The 14,649-nt window shown below is 48.1% G+C and overlaps 1 protein-coding gene across 2 annotated transcripts in view; it reads left to right on the top strand.

Moving 5' to 3' along the window:
* Positions 1-13,996, top strand: part of paxbp1 (PAX3 and PAX7 binding protein 1) — a 49,960-nt gene extending 35,964 nt beyond the window's left edge. The window contains exons 13-18 of one of the 2 annotated variants that reach the window (XM_036967392.2): positions 5,920-6,041; positions 6,855-6,931; positions 7,215-7,281; positions 9,814-9,960; positions 10,602-10,756; positions 13,041-13,996. In XM_036967392.2, coding sequence (XP_036823287.2) covers positions 5,920-6,041; positions 6,855-6,931; positions 7,215-7,281; positions 9,814-9,960; positions 10,602-10,756; positions 13,041-13,158 — 686 coding nt within the window. In that variant the 3' untranslated portion in view covers positions 13,159-13,996. Of the gene's footprint in view, positions 1-5,919; positions 6,042-6,854; positions 6,932-7,214; positions 7,282-9,628; positions 9,665-9,813; positions 9,961-10,601; positions 10,757-13,040 lie in introns of those variants that run through there. The other variant, XM_036967393.2, reaches the window with a different exon arrangement.
* The last annotated feature ends 653 nt before the right edge of the window (positions 13,997-14,649 follow it).

Here is a 14,649-nt window from a genome sequence, read left to right on the forward strand (position 1 = left end):
GGTTATACTGCCAGACTAGCAGGTAACACATCAACCTGTCTGTTATAGTGGAGAGAGTTATACTGCCAGACTAGCAGGTAACACATCAACCTACTGTCTGTTATAGTGGAGAGAGTTATACTGCCAGACTAGCAGGTAACACATCAACCTGTCTGTTATAGTGGAGAGAGTTATACTGCCAGACTAGCAGGTAACACATCAACCTACTGTCTGTTATAGTGGAGAGGGTTATACTGCCAGACTAGCAGGTAACACATCAACCTACTGTCTGTTATAGTGGAGAGGGTTATACTGCCAGACTAGCAGGTAACACATCAACCTGTCTGTTATAGTGGAGAGAGTTATACTGCCAGACTAGCAGGTAACACATCAACCTACTGTCTGTTATAGTGGAGTGGGTTATACTGCCAGACTAGCAGGTAACACATCAACCTGTCTGTTATAGTGGAGAGGGTTAAACTGCCAGACTAGCAGGTAACACATCAACCTAATGTCTGTTATAGTGGAGAGAGTTATACTGCCAGACTAGCAGGTAACACATCAACCTGTCTGTTATAGTGGAGAGGGTTATACTGCCAGACTAGCAGGTAACACATCAACCTACTGTCTGTTATAGTGGAGAGAGTTATACTGCCAGACTAGCAGGTAACACATCAACCTACTGTCTGTTATAGTGGAGAGGGTTATACTGCCAGACTAGCAGGTAACACATCAACCTACTGTCTGTTATAGTGGAGAGGGTTATACTGCCAGACTAGCAGGTAACACATCAACCTACTGTCTGTTATAGTGGAGAGAGTTATACTGCCAGACTAGCAGGTAACACATCAACCTGTCTGTTATAGTGGAGAGGGTTATACTGCCAGACTAGCAGGTAACACATCAACCTGTCTGTTATAGTGGAGAGAGTTATACTGCCAGACTAGCAGGTAACACATCAACCTACTGTCTGTTATAGTGGAGAGAGTTATACTGCCAGACTAGCAGGTAACACATCAACCTGTCTGTTATAGTGGAGAGGGTTATACTGCCAGACTAGCAGGTAACACATCAACCTGTCTGTTATAGTGGAGAGAGTTATACTGCCAGACTAGCAGGTAACACATCAACCTACTGTCTGTTATAGTGGAGAGGGTTATACTGCCAGAATAGCAGGTAACACATCAACCTACTGTCTGTTATAGTGGAGAGAGTTATACTGCCAAAACTAGCAGGTAACACATCAACCTGTCTGTTATAGTGGAGAGGGTTATACTGCCAGACTAGCAGGTAACACATCAACCTACTGTCTGTTATAGTGGAGAGAGTTATACTGCCAGACTAGCAGGTAACACATCAACCTGTCTGTTATAGTGGAGAGAGTTATACTGCCAGACTAGCAGGTAACGCATCAACCTACTGTCTGTTATAGTGGAGAGGGTTATACTGCCAGACTAGCAGGTAACACATCAACCTACTGTCTGTTATAGTGGAGAGAGTTATACTGCCAGACTAGCAGGTAACACATCAACCTACTGTCTGTTATAGTGGAGAGGGTTATACTGCCAGACTAGCAGGTAACACATCAACCTGTCTGTTATAGTGGAGAGAGTTATACTGCCAGACTAGCAGGTAACACATCAACCTACTGTCTGTTATAGTGGAGAGGGTTATACTGCCAGACTAGCAGGTAACACATCAACCTACTGTCTGTTATAGTGGAGAGAGTTATACTGCCAGACTAGCAGGTAACACATCAACCTGTCTGTTATAGTGGAGAGAGTTATACTGCCAGACTAGCAGGTAACACATGAACCTGTCTGTTATAGTGGAGAGGGTTATACTGCCAGACTAGCAGGTAACACATCAACCTGTCTGTTATAGTGGAGAGGGTTATACTGCCAGACTAGCAGGTAACACATCAACCTGTCTGTTATAGTGGAGAGAGTTATACTGCCAGACTAGCAGGTAACACATCAACCTGTCTGTTATAGTGGAGAGAGTTATACTGCCAGACTAGCAGGTAACGCATCAACCTACTGTCTGTTATAGTGGAGAGGGTTATACTGCCAGACTAGCAGGTAACACATCAACCTACTGTCTGTTATAGTGGAGAGAGTTATACTGCCAGACTAGCAGGTAACACATCAATCAGCCTGTCTGTTATAGTGGAGAGAGTTATACTGCCAGACTAGCAGGTAACACATCAACCTGTCTGTTATAGTGGAGAGAGTTATACTGCCAGACTAGCAGGTAACACATCAACCTACTGTCTGTTATAGTGGAGAGAGTTATACTGCCAGACTAGCAGGTAACACATCAACCTGTCTGTTATAGTGGAGAGGGTTATACTGCCAGACTAGCAGGTAACACATCAACCTACTGTCTGTTATAGTGGAGAGAGTTATACTGCCAGACTAGCAGGTAACGCATCAACCTGTCTGTTATAGTGGAGAGAGTTATACTGCCAGACTAGCAGGTAACGCATCAACCTACTGTCTGTTATAGTGGAGAGGGTTATACTGCCAGACTAGCAGGTAACACATCAACCTACTGTCTGTTATAGTGGAGAGAGTTATACTGCCAGACTAGCAGTTAACACATCAACCTACTGTCTGTTATAGTGGAGAGGGTTATACTGCCAGACTAGCAGGTAACACATCAACCTGTCTGTTATAGTGGAGAGAGTTATACTGCCAGACTAGCAGGTAACACATCAACCTGTCTGTTATAGTGGAGAGGGTTATACTGCCAGACTAGCAGGTAACACATCAACCTGTCTGTTATAGTGGAGAGAGTTATACTGCCAGACTAGCAGGTAACACATCAACCTACTGTCTGTTATAGTGGAGAGGGTTATACTGCCAGACTAGCAGGTAACACATCAACCTGTCTGTTATAGTGGAGAGGGTTATACTGCCAGACTAGCAGGTAACGCATCAACCTACTGTCTGTTATAGTGGAGAGGGTTATACTGCCAGACTAGCAGGTAACACATCAACCTGTCTGTTATAGTGGAGAGGGTTATACTGCCAGACTAGCAGGTAACACATCAACCTACTGTCTGTTATAGTGGAGAGAGTTATACTGCCAGACTAGCAGGTAACACATCAACCTACTGTCTGTTATAGTGGAGAGAGTTATACTGCCAGACTAGCAGGTAACACATCAACCTGTCTGTTATAGTGGAGAGGGTTATACTGCCAGACTAGCAGGTAACACATCAACCTGTCTGTTATAGTGGAGAGAGTTATACTGCCAGACTAGCAGGTAACACATCAACCTACTGTCTGTTATAGTGGAGAGGGTTATACTGCCAGACTAGCAGGTAACACATCAACCTACTGTCTGTTATAGTGGAGAGGGTTATACTGCCAGACTAGCAGGTAACACATCAACCTGTCTGTTATAGTGGAGAGGGTTATACTGCCAGACTAGCAGGTAACACATCAACCTGTCTGTTATAGTGGAGAGAGTTATACTGCCAGACTAGCAGGTAACACATCAACCTACTGTCTGTTATAGTGGAGAGGGTTATACTGCCAGACTAGCAGGTAACACATCAACCTACTGTCTGTTATAGTGGAGAGAGTTATACTGCCAGACTAGCAGGTAACACATCAACCTGTCTGTTATAGTGGAGAGGGTTATACTGCCAGACTAGCAGGTAACACATCAACCTACTGTCTGTTATAGTGGAGAGAGTTATACTGCCAGACTAGCAGGTAACACATCAACCTACTGTCTGTTATAGTGGAGAGAGTTATACTGCCAGACTAGCAGGTAACACATCAACCTGTCTGTTATAGTGGAGAGAGTTATACTGCCAGACTAGAAGGTAACACATCAACCTGTCTGTTATAGTGGAGAGAGTTATACTGCCAGACTAGCAGGTAACACATCAACCTGTCTGTTATAGTGGAGAGGGTTATACTGCCAGACTAGCAGGTAACACATCAACCTGTCTGTTATAGTGGAGAGAGTTATACTGCCAGACTAGCAGGTAACACATCAACCTGTCTGTTATAGTGGAGAGGGTTATACTGCCAGACTAGCAGGTAACACATCAACCTGTCTGTTATAGTGGAGAGAGTTATACTGCCAGACTAGCAGGTAACACATCAACCTACTGTCTGTTATAGTGGAGAGGGTTATACTGCCAGACTAGCAGGTAACACATCAACCTACTGTCTGTTATAGTGGAGAGGGTTATACTGCCAGACTAGCAGGTAACACATCAACCTGTCTGTTATAGTGGAGAGAGTTATACTGCCAGACTAGCAGGTAACACATCACCCTGTCTGTTATAGTGGAGAGGGTTATACTGCCAGACTAGCAGGTAACACATCAACCTGTCTGTTATAGTGGAGAGGGTTATACTGCCAGACTAGCAGGTAACACATCAACCTGTCTGTTATAGTGGAGAGGGTTATACTGCCAGACTAGCAGGTAACACATCAACCTGTCTGTTATAGTGGAGAGGGTTATACTGCCAGACTAGCAGGTAACACATCAACCTGTCTGTTATAGTGGAGAGAGTTATACTGCCAGACTAGCAGGTAACACATCAACCTGTCTGTTATAGTGGAGAGAGTTATACTGCCAGACTAGCAGGTAACACATCAACCTGTCTGTTATAGTGGAGAGGGTTATACTGCCAGACTAGCAGGTAACACATCAACCTGTCTGTTATAGTGGAGAGGGTTATACTGCCAGACTAGCAGGTAACACATCAACCTGTCTGTTATAGTGGAGAGGGTTATACTGCCAGACTAGCAGGTAACACATCAACCTGTCTGTTATAGTGGAGAGGGTTATACTGCCAGACTAGCAGGTAACACATCAACCTGTCTGTTATAGTGGAGAGAGTTATACTGCCAGACTAGCAGGTAACACATCAACCTACTGTCTGTTATAGTGGAGAGGGTTATACTGCCAGACTAGCAGGTAACACATCAACCTGTCTGTTATAGTGGAGAGGGTTATACTGCCAGACTAGCAGGTAACACATCAACCTGTCTGTTATAGTGGAGAGAGTTATACTGCCAGACTAGCAGGTAACACATCAACCTGTCTGTTATAGTGGAGAGAGTTATACTGCCAGACTAGCAGGTAACACATCAACCTGTCTGTTATAGTGGAGAGAGTTATACTGCCAGACTAGCAGGTAACACATCAACCTGTCTGTTATAGTGGAGAGGGTTATACTGCCAAAACTAGCAGGTAACACATCAACCTGTCTGTTATAGTGGAGAGAGTTATACTGCCAGACTAGCAGGTAACACATCAACCTACTGTCTGTTATAGTGGAGAGAGTTATACTGCCAGACTAGCAGGTAACACATCAACCTGTCTGTTATAGTGGAGAGAGTTATACTGCCAGACTAGCAGGTAACACATCAACCTACTGTCTGTTATAGTGGAGAGAGTTATACTGCCAGACTAGCAGGTAACACATCAACCTGTCTGTTATAGTGGAGAGGGTTATACTGCCAAAACTAGCAGGTAACACATCAACCTACTGTCTGTTGTAGTGGAGAGGGTTATACTGCCAGACTAGCAGGTAACACATCAACCTACTGTCTGTTATAGTGGAGAGAGTTATACTGCCAGACTAGCAGGTAACACATCAACCTGTCTGTTATAGTGGAGAGGGTTATACTGCCAGACTAGCAGGTAACACATCAACCTGTCTGTTATAGTGGAGAGGGTTATACTGCCAGACTAGCAGGTAACACATCAACCTGTCTGTTATAGTGGAGAAAGTTATACTGCCAGACTAGCAGGTAACACATCAACCTACTGTCTGTTATAGTGGAGAGAGATTTAGTTATAACACATTCTCCATTTGGTCTGGGACATCAGAAATTAATTTCTTACGGTCTCCCCCTCTCCGTCTCTCTTGTCTCTCTCTCTTTCTCTCTCTCTCTCTCTCTGCAGTGCTAGCTGAGCAGGTGTGGGATCCTCTGTCCTGTAGTCAGACAACCAGGCTGGTGAGCTTCGTGACCAGACTCCTTAGAGGATACCCTACTGTTCTGAATGGAGACAACAGGAACACACAGGTTAGTACACACACACACACACCCTACTGTTCTGAATGGAGACAACAGGAACACACAGGTTAGTGTACACACACACACAAACACACACACACACCCTACTGTTCTGAATGGCGACAACAGGAACACACAGGTTAGTACACACACACACACACACACACACACACACACACACACACACACACACACACACACCCTGCTGTTCTGAAGTCCCTCGGCTGCCTAGAATTAAAATAGTTTTTTGTTGTTGTAACCATTTCATGTTTTTAATGATTGGTTCTGACAGAGTAAAGCTCAAACCAGGTTTATTCACCCACTGGGTCAAAGTCATGTTTACACAAGTACATATATTTATACCCTCCTATGAGGCAGAGTCTAGACACATCCAGACAGCCAATACGTCTCTGTTGCTAGGCAGGAATTTAGGTGGTCCTTGTCACCTGACCTGACCTCGGCCCATATTCCTCACTCCTCCCGACTCCACGGCTGTCCTTCCTTATCGGTGTCTGAACCCAGACTGTTGCCCTTTGACCCTCTCCATAGGACATATTTGACCGTGACGTGTTCTGACAGAATGTTAACGTTCCCCTTTCTCTGTAACATCGGTTCACCTTCACTCAACCCTTATTATACATGTGAAGACATCAATATGTTCTAGTTTGGTAACATAAATATATTCCAAGCTAGATACCCGCTCTCCCTCACCCCTCCCTCCCTCCCTCTCTCTCTCACCCTCACCCCTCTCTCTCACCCACCCCTCTCTCCCCTCTCTCTCACCCTCACTCTCACCCTCTCACCTGTCTTTCCCTCCTCCAGGAGTTTCTGAAGACCATCGTATTGAGGACCAGAAGGACCCTGGATGATGATGTGTTCTTACCTCTTTACCCCAAGAAGTGAGTCACAAACACCGTTCTCTACTTGTCCTTCTAAAAATTCCTTTCTGGTGCAGTTTTTGGTCCCCCCCAGTCCTACACAGCTGATTCAAATAATCAACTCATCAAGCTAGGGGGAAATAAACTGACCGTGCACCCAGGGCGGGTCCCAGGACTGAGTTTGGGGGAAAACTCTGGCCTAACCCATTATGACACAGTGAGGAAAGAGAGAAATACACTATTCAATGTCTGAGAAGCCATTCGATTGGTTAGAGGAAGTCTGTTTTTTTTTGGTGTCTTCCAGCGTGTTGGAGAATAAGAACAGTGGTCCCTACCTCTTCTTCCAGAGGCAGTTCTGGTCCTGTGTCAAGGTAAGGGAAAGGTTACCAGAACCACGGCTCTAATGGGACATCGTTTAACTAGGCTCATATTGCAACCTTTTGAGTGAGATTTTGTGTTTGTTTGTATTAGTTGTATCGGTAGGAGATGTACATTCTTCATGGTCACCTCGCTTTAAAAAAACAAAAACGTCCTAATTTTCTAGGAGGCTAAAACGATGATTTGGTTAAACCGTATAATACATGATCCTCCTAATTCCTCTAATTAAAGCGTCTCCCTGCCTGTATCTGTTTTTACGGGGGCCTGCTGCGACGAGAGCCACTTGTTTCACTGGGGCCTGCTGCCTTCTGTATACCACCCAATACCTTGTCACAACACAACTGATTGGCTCAAATTTATTAAGACGGAAAGAAATTCCACATTGAAATGCATTCCAGGTGACTAACCCATGAAGCTGGTTGAGAGAATGCCTTGATGACAGCTTTGCACACTCTTGGCAAAGGGTGACTACTTTGAAGAATCTCAAATATAAAATATATTTAGATTTGTTTTAACACTTTTTTTGGTTACTATGTGATTCCATGTGTTATTTCACAGTTTTGATGTCTTCACTATTATTCTACAATGTAGAAAATAGTAAAAATAAAGAAACTCTGGAATGAGTAGGTGTTCTAAAACTCTGGAATGAGTAGGTGTTCTAAAACCCTGGAATGAGTAGGTGTTCTAAAACCCTGGAATGAGTAGGTGTTCTAAAACCCTGGAATGAGTAGGTGTTCTAAAACCCTGGAATGAGTAGGTGTTCTAAAACCCTGGAATGAGTAGGTGTTCTAAAACCCTGGAATGAGTAGGTGTTCTAAAACCCTGGAATGAGTAGGTGTTCTAAAACCCTGGAATGAGTAGGTGTTCTAAAACCCTGGAATGAGTAGGTGTTCTAAAACCCTGGAATGAGTAGGTGTTCTAAAACCCTGGAATGAGTAGGTGTTCTAAAACCCTGGAATGAGTAGGTGTTCTAAAACCCTGGAATGAGTAGGTGTTCTAAAACCCTGGAATGAGTAGGTGTTCTAAAACCCTGGAATGAGTAGGTGTTCTAAAACCCTGGAATGAGTAGGTGTTCTAAAACCCTGGAATGAGTAGGTGTTCTAAAACCCTGGAATGAGTAGGTGTTCTAGAACCCTGGAATGAGTAGGTGTTCTAGAACCCTGGAATGAGTAGGTGTTCTAGAACCCTGGAATGAGTAGGTGTTCTAAAACCCTGGAATGAGTAGGTGTTCTAAAACCCTGGAATGAGTAGGTGTTCTAAAACCCTGGAATGAGTAGGTGTTCTAAAACCCTGGAATGAGTAGGTGTTCTAAAACCCTGGAATGAGTAGGTGTTCTAAAACCCTGGAATGAGTAGGTGTTCTAAAACCCTGGAATGAGTAGGTGTTCTAAAACCCTGGAATGACTAGGTGTTCTAAAACCCTGGAATGACTAGGTGTTCTAAAACCCTGGAATGAGTAGGTGTTCTAAAACCCTGGAATGAGTAGGTGTTCTAGAACCCTGGAATGAGTAGGTGTTCTAAAACCCTGGAATGAATAGGTGTTCTAAAACCCTGGAATGACTAGGTGTTCTAGAACCCTGGAATGAGTAGGTGTTCTAAAACCCTGGAATGAGTAGGTGTTCTAAAACCCTGGAATGAGTAGGTGTTCTAAAACCCTGGAATGAATAGGTGTTCTAAAACCCTGGAATGAGTAGGAGTTCTAGAACCCTGGAATGAGTAGGTGTGTCCAAACTTTTGACTGGTACTGTATTTAAGTGCAACATGCAACAATTTCAAAGATTTTACAGAGTTACAGTTCATTAGAAGGAAATCATTCAATTGTAATAAATCAATTAGGCCTAATCGATGGATGTCACATGACTGGGCAGAGACACAGCCATGGGTAGGCTTTGGAGTCGCCCCCCCCCCCCCACTGGGGAGTCCCCTATACTGACAACCCCTATACTGACAGCTGTCTGGGTTCAGGGCAAAACAGTTTCTTCGCCCTTCTGACAGTTGTTCGAGTCTTGTCTCCTTGGTGTGTCATCTGCCTTGTCTCTAAAACTAAGAGCATTGTATTTGGTCCAAATCATTCCTTAAGTTCTAGACCTCAGCTTAATCTGGTGATGAATGATGTGGAGTGTTGAACAAGTTGAGGAGACTAAATTACTTGGTGTTACCTTAGATTGTAAACTGTCATGGTCAGAACATATCTATTCAATGGTTGTAAAGATGGGGAGAGGTCTGTCTGTAATAAAGCCCTGCTTTTTTGAATAGGTCTGCTTTTGCAACAGCTAATGGGGATCCTAATAAAATACCAAATTAGGCCTCAAAACATAAAAAATATATATTGTGTTACCAGTTGCTAGGTAACATATATTGACTCTCCCCATTTAGTTGCTAGGTAACAGATATTGACTCTTCCCCATCTCTAGTTGCTAGGTAACAGATATTGACTCTCTCTCCCTCCTCTAGTTGCTAGGTAACAGATATTGACTCCCCCCTAGTTGCTAGGTAACAGATATTGACTCCCTCTCCCTCCTCTAGTTGCTAGGTAACATCCTCCAGTGGAGTGGTGTATTGTCTGGTTCCACGGTGAGGGAGTTGGCTCTGGACTCCACCCTGAACAGATACATCCTGTCGGCCCTACAGAACGCTGAGGCTGGGGAAGACAGCGTACTGAAGAGTCAGAGGGTACGCAGACACACACACACCTTGTTCCTGAGGAATCCCACCTCTACCTTGTCCATGTTTTAAGATTACTTTAGTTCAACATGTTTCTGTTGGGGTGTCTGTCTCTCTGTGTCTGTCGGGCTGTCTGTCTCTCTGTGTGTCTGTTTGGCTGGCTGTGTGTCTGTTTGGCTGGCTGGCTGTCTGTGTGTCTGTTGGGCTGTCTGTCTCTGTGTGTCTGTCGGGCTGGCTGTCTGTCGGGCTGGCTGTCTGTCGGGCTGGCTGTCTGTCGGGCTGGCTGTCTGTCGGGCTGGCTGTCTGTCGGGCTGGCTGTCTGTCGGGCTGGCTGTCTGTCGGGCTGGCTGGCTGTCTGTCGGGCTGGCTGTCTGTCGGGCTGGCTGTCTGTCGGGCTGGCTGTCTGTCTGTCGGGCTGGCTGTCTGTCTGTCGGGCTGGCTGTCTGTCGGGCTGTCTGTCTCTGTGTGTCTGTCGGGCTGTCTGTCTCTGTGTGTCTGTCGGGCTGGCTGTCTGTGTGTCTGTTTGGCTGTCTGTGTGTCTGTCTGTGTGTCTGTCTCTGTGTGTCTGTCGGGCTGTCTGTCTGTCTCTGTGTGTCGGGCTGGCTGGCTGTCTGTGCGTCTGTCGGTCTGCGTACCCTGTGTGTGTGTAGGTGGTGGAGTGTTTCCCAGCCCAGTGGTTTGTAGGGTTGAAAGGTCAGCAGACCCTGCCTCAGCTGGAGCCCTTCTGTCGTTACCTCACGCACCTGGCCTCTGCTCTGCTGAGAGGTTCTCTGGGGGGGTCCGACATCGACAAGAGGAACGCCAAGTACGTGATTACATGTTATAAATGCTTTTTTAAAGAGGTTATAGGCACATTATGGATGCTATATACCTGCACCAGCTCCCTACACTAGCGCCCTACACCACGGGCCAGCTCCCTACACTAGCGCCCTATACCACGGGCCAGCTCCCTACACTAGCGCCCTACACCACGGGCCAGCTCCCTACACTAGCGCCCTATACCACGGGCCAGCTCCCTACACTAGCGCCCTACACCACGGGCCAGCTCCCTACACTAGCGCCCTACACCACGGGCCAGCTACCTACACTAGCGCCCTACACCACGGGCCCGCTCCCTACACTAGCGCCCTACACCACGGGCCCGCTCCCTACACCAGCTCCCTACACCACGGGCCCGCTCCCTACACCAGCTCCCTACACTAGCGCCCTACACCACGGGCCAGCTCCCTACACTAGCGCCCTACACCACGGGCCCGCTCCCTACACCAGCTCCCTACACTAGCGCCCTACACCACGGGCCAGCTCCCTACACTAGCGCCCTACACCACGGGCCCGCTCCCTACACCAGCTCCCTACACTAGCGCCCTACACCACGGGCCCGCTCCCTACACTAGCGCCCTACACCACGGGCCCGCTCCCTACACCAGCTCCCTACACTAGCGCCCTACACCACGGGCCAGCTCCCTACACTAGCGCCCTACACCACGGGCCCGCTCCCTACACCAGCTCCCTACACTAGCGCCCTACACCACGGGCCAGCTCCCTACACTAGCGCCCTACACCACGGGCCAGCTACCTACACCACGGGCCAGCTCCCTACACCACGGGCCAGCTCCCTACACCACGGGCCAGCTCCCTACACCACGGGCCAGCTCCCTACACCACGGGCCAGCTCCCTACACCACGGGCCAGCTCCCTACACCACGGGCCAGCTCCCTACACCACGGGCCAGCTCCCTACACCACGGGCCAGCTCCCTACACCACGGGCCAGCTCCCTACACCACGGGCCAGCTCCCTACACCACGGGCCAGCTCCCTACACCACGGGCCAGCTACCTACACCACGGGCCAGCTCCCTACACCACGGGCCAGCTCCCTACACCACGGGCCAGCTCCCTACACCACGGGCCAGCTCCCTACACCACGGGCCAGCTCCCTACACCACGGGCCAGCTCCCTACACCACGGGCCAGCTCCCTACACTAGCGCCCAGCTCCCTACACTAGCGCCCAGCTCCCTACACTAGCGCCCAGCTCCCTACACTAGCGCCCAGCTCCCTACACTAGCGCCCAGCTCCCTACACTAGCGCCCAGCTCCCTACACTAGCGCCCAGCTCCCTACACTAGCGCCCAGCTCCCTACACTAGCGCCCAGCTCCCTACACTAGCGCCCAGCTCCCTACACTAGCGCCCAGCTCCCTACACTAGCGCCCAGCTCCCTACACTAGCGCCCAGCTCCCTACACTAGCGCCCAGCTCCCTACACTAGCGCCCAGCTCCCTACACTAGCGCCCAGCTCCCTACACTAGCGCCCAGCTCCCTACACTAGCGCCCAGCTCCCTACACTAGCGCCCAGCTCCCTACACTAGCGCCCAGCGCCCTACACCACGGGCCAGCTCCCTAAACTAGCACCCAGCTCCCTAAACTAGCACCCAGCTCCCTACACTAGCGCCCAGCGCCCTACACTAGTGCCCAGCTCCCTACACTAGCGCCCAGCGCCCTACACCACGGGCCAGCTCCCTAAACTAGTACCCAGCTCCCTACACTAGTACCCAGCTCCCTAAACTAGCACCCAGCTCCCTAAACTAGCGCCCAGCTCCCTACACTAGCGCCCAGCGCCCTACACTAGTGCCCAGCTCCCTACACTAGCGCCCAGCGCCCTACACCACGGGCCAGCTCCCTAAACTAGCACCCAGCTCCCTAAACTAGCACCCAGCTCCCTACACTAGCGCCCAGCGCCCTACACTAGTGCCCAGCTCCCTACACTAGCGCCCAGCGCCCTACACCACGGGCCAGCTCCCTAAACTAGTACCCAGCTCCCTAAACTAGCGCCCAGCTCCCTACACTAGCGCCCAGCGCCCTACACTAGTGCCCAGCTCCCTACACTAGCGCCCAGCGCCCTACACCACGGGCCAGCTCCCTAAACTAGTACCCAGCTCCCTACACTAGTGCCCAGCTCCCTACACTAGCACCCAGCTCCCTACACCACGGCCCAGCTCCCTAAACTAGCACCCAGCTCCCTACACCACTGCAGGCTAGCAGTGAGTTTCTAGATGTTTAATAGACTAGTTATAACTGTCTCTCCTTCTCTAGGGAGCAGATCAAGGAGGTGGTGAAGCTCTTAGCTCGGCTCAACGCTCTGGATCACCTCATCACCGTGGCAACGGAACACGGCATCAAGGACATCACACCTCTACTGGACTCCAAGTGACATCACTGCACCTCTGTGTGTGTGTGTGTGTGTGTGTGTGTGTGTGTGAGGACATCTGAACCCTGTTGTTGGGTCAAACTGCAAGGTTTATCATAATGGACTTTAGTGTGTGTCTGAGAGTGAGAGCTGGAGGTGTGTGTGTGTGTATATATTGTGAATATTGTACATGTGTGAAAATGTGTCGGGAGGACTAGGAGACTAAGAGCAGGTCTGTTAGATCAGGAGGACTACAGATCATCACACACTTCCTCATCTGGAAGTGCTCTACAGAGGAATTCTGGGAGATGTAGTTTCTCTCTACAGTCCCCAGATGGGAGTATTGCTACTTTCTACACCAGAACTAATTTAACCATAAACCATCACCTTCCCTCGTCACCTGAACTGAAAACTTCTAACACGGTGTTTTGTCTCATAGCATGACCCCTCTCGCTCTCTCCCGTCCTCCTCATGACGATCAGATTAATCCGCACGAAGAAGACGACTTTATTGTCCGATATAGACGAATGTCCAACGGACACTTGTCTTTTTATTTAAAACTGTCAGCTGTCCTCCTCGCCTCTCGTCTTCTCGTGTTTTACCCCCTGTGCCATGATTTCTCTGCTTCACTGATCCCAGATCAGCTTATTGGTTGTCGCCCTAATTTGAAAGGGTTGAATGTAACTGATCCTAGATCGGTATCTAGAGTCAACTTCATTCTGTTGACTGGTGTCACACGAACCGTTCTCCACCTCGACCCTCTGATTGGATGAGGATGTAGGAGGAAGGGTTTCTATTTTAAGTTGGCTGATTTTTGTGTACAATGTTTTTTGTTTTGAATAAAAAAATAGCTTTGGAATAAGATTTGTAGCTGTGTGAACCACGTGTCTGAGAGGAGGGAATGCTGACCTTCCTGTCCAGATATTGGATATTTTATTCACTACGATCTATAAGGAAACACTGATCCTAGAGCAGCGCTCCGCCTCAGATACATACAGCCTCTGGTTTTCATTGGCGCATTTCAAATGTCCTACTGTTCCCGTGTCTGTTGGGTCTGTCTAGTTCATAGGCTTCATTTACACAGGCAGCCCAATTCTAATATTTTATTAAACCATTATTGGTCTTTTTGACTAATTTAGATCGGCTCTGAGAAAGAGCTGATGTTAATTGGTCAAAAGACCAATAATGGTGAATTAAATATCATAAACCAATATGGGGCTACAGCGTAGCCTAGTGGTTAGAGCATCTGGGGCTGCAGGTAGCCTAGTCGTTAGAGTGGAGAGGAGGCAGGTAGCCTAGTGGTTAGAGCATCTGGGCCAGTAACTGAAAGGTTGCAAGATTGAATCCCTGAGTTGACAAGGTAAGAATCTGTTGTTCTGCCCCTGAACAAGGCAGTTTAACCCACTGTTCCCCTGAGAACAAGGCAGTTAACCCACTGTTCCCCCGAGAACAAGGCAGTTTAACCCACTGTTCCCCTGAGAACAAGGCAGTTTAACCCACTGTTCCCCCGAGAAC

This window comes from Oncorhynchus mykiss, chromosome 29 (assembly GCF_057628025.1).
Source record: "Oncorhynchus mykiss isolate SJ-2025 chromosome 29, ASM5762802v1, whole genome shotgun sequence".
In the NCBI taxonomy this organism is placed as follows: domain Eukaryota; kingdom Metazoa; phylum Chordata; class Actinopteri; order Salmoniformes; family Salmonidae; genus Oncorhynchus; species Oncorhynchus mykiss.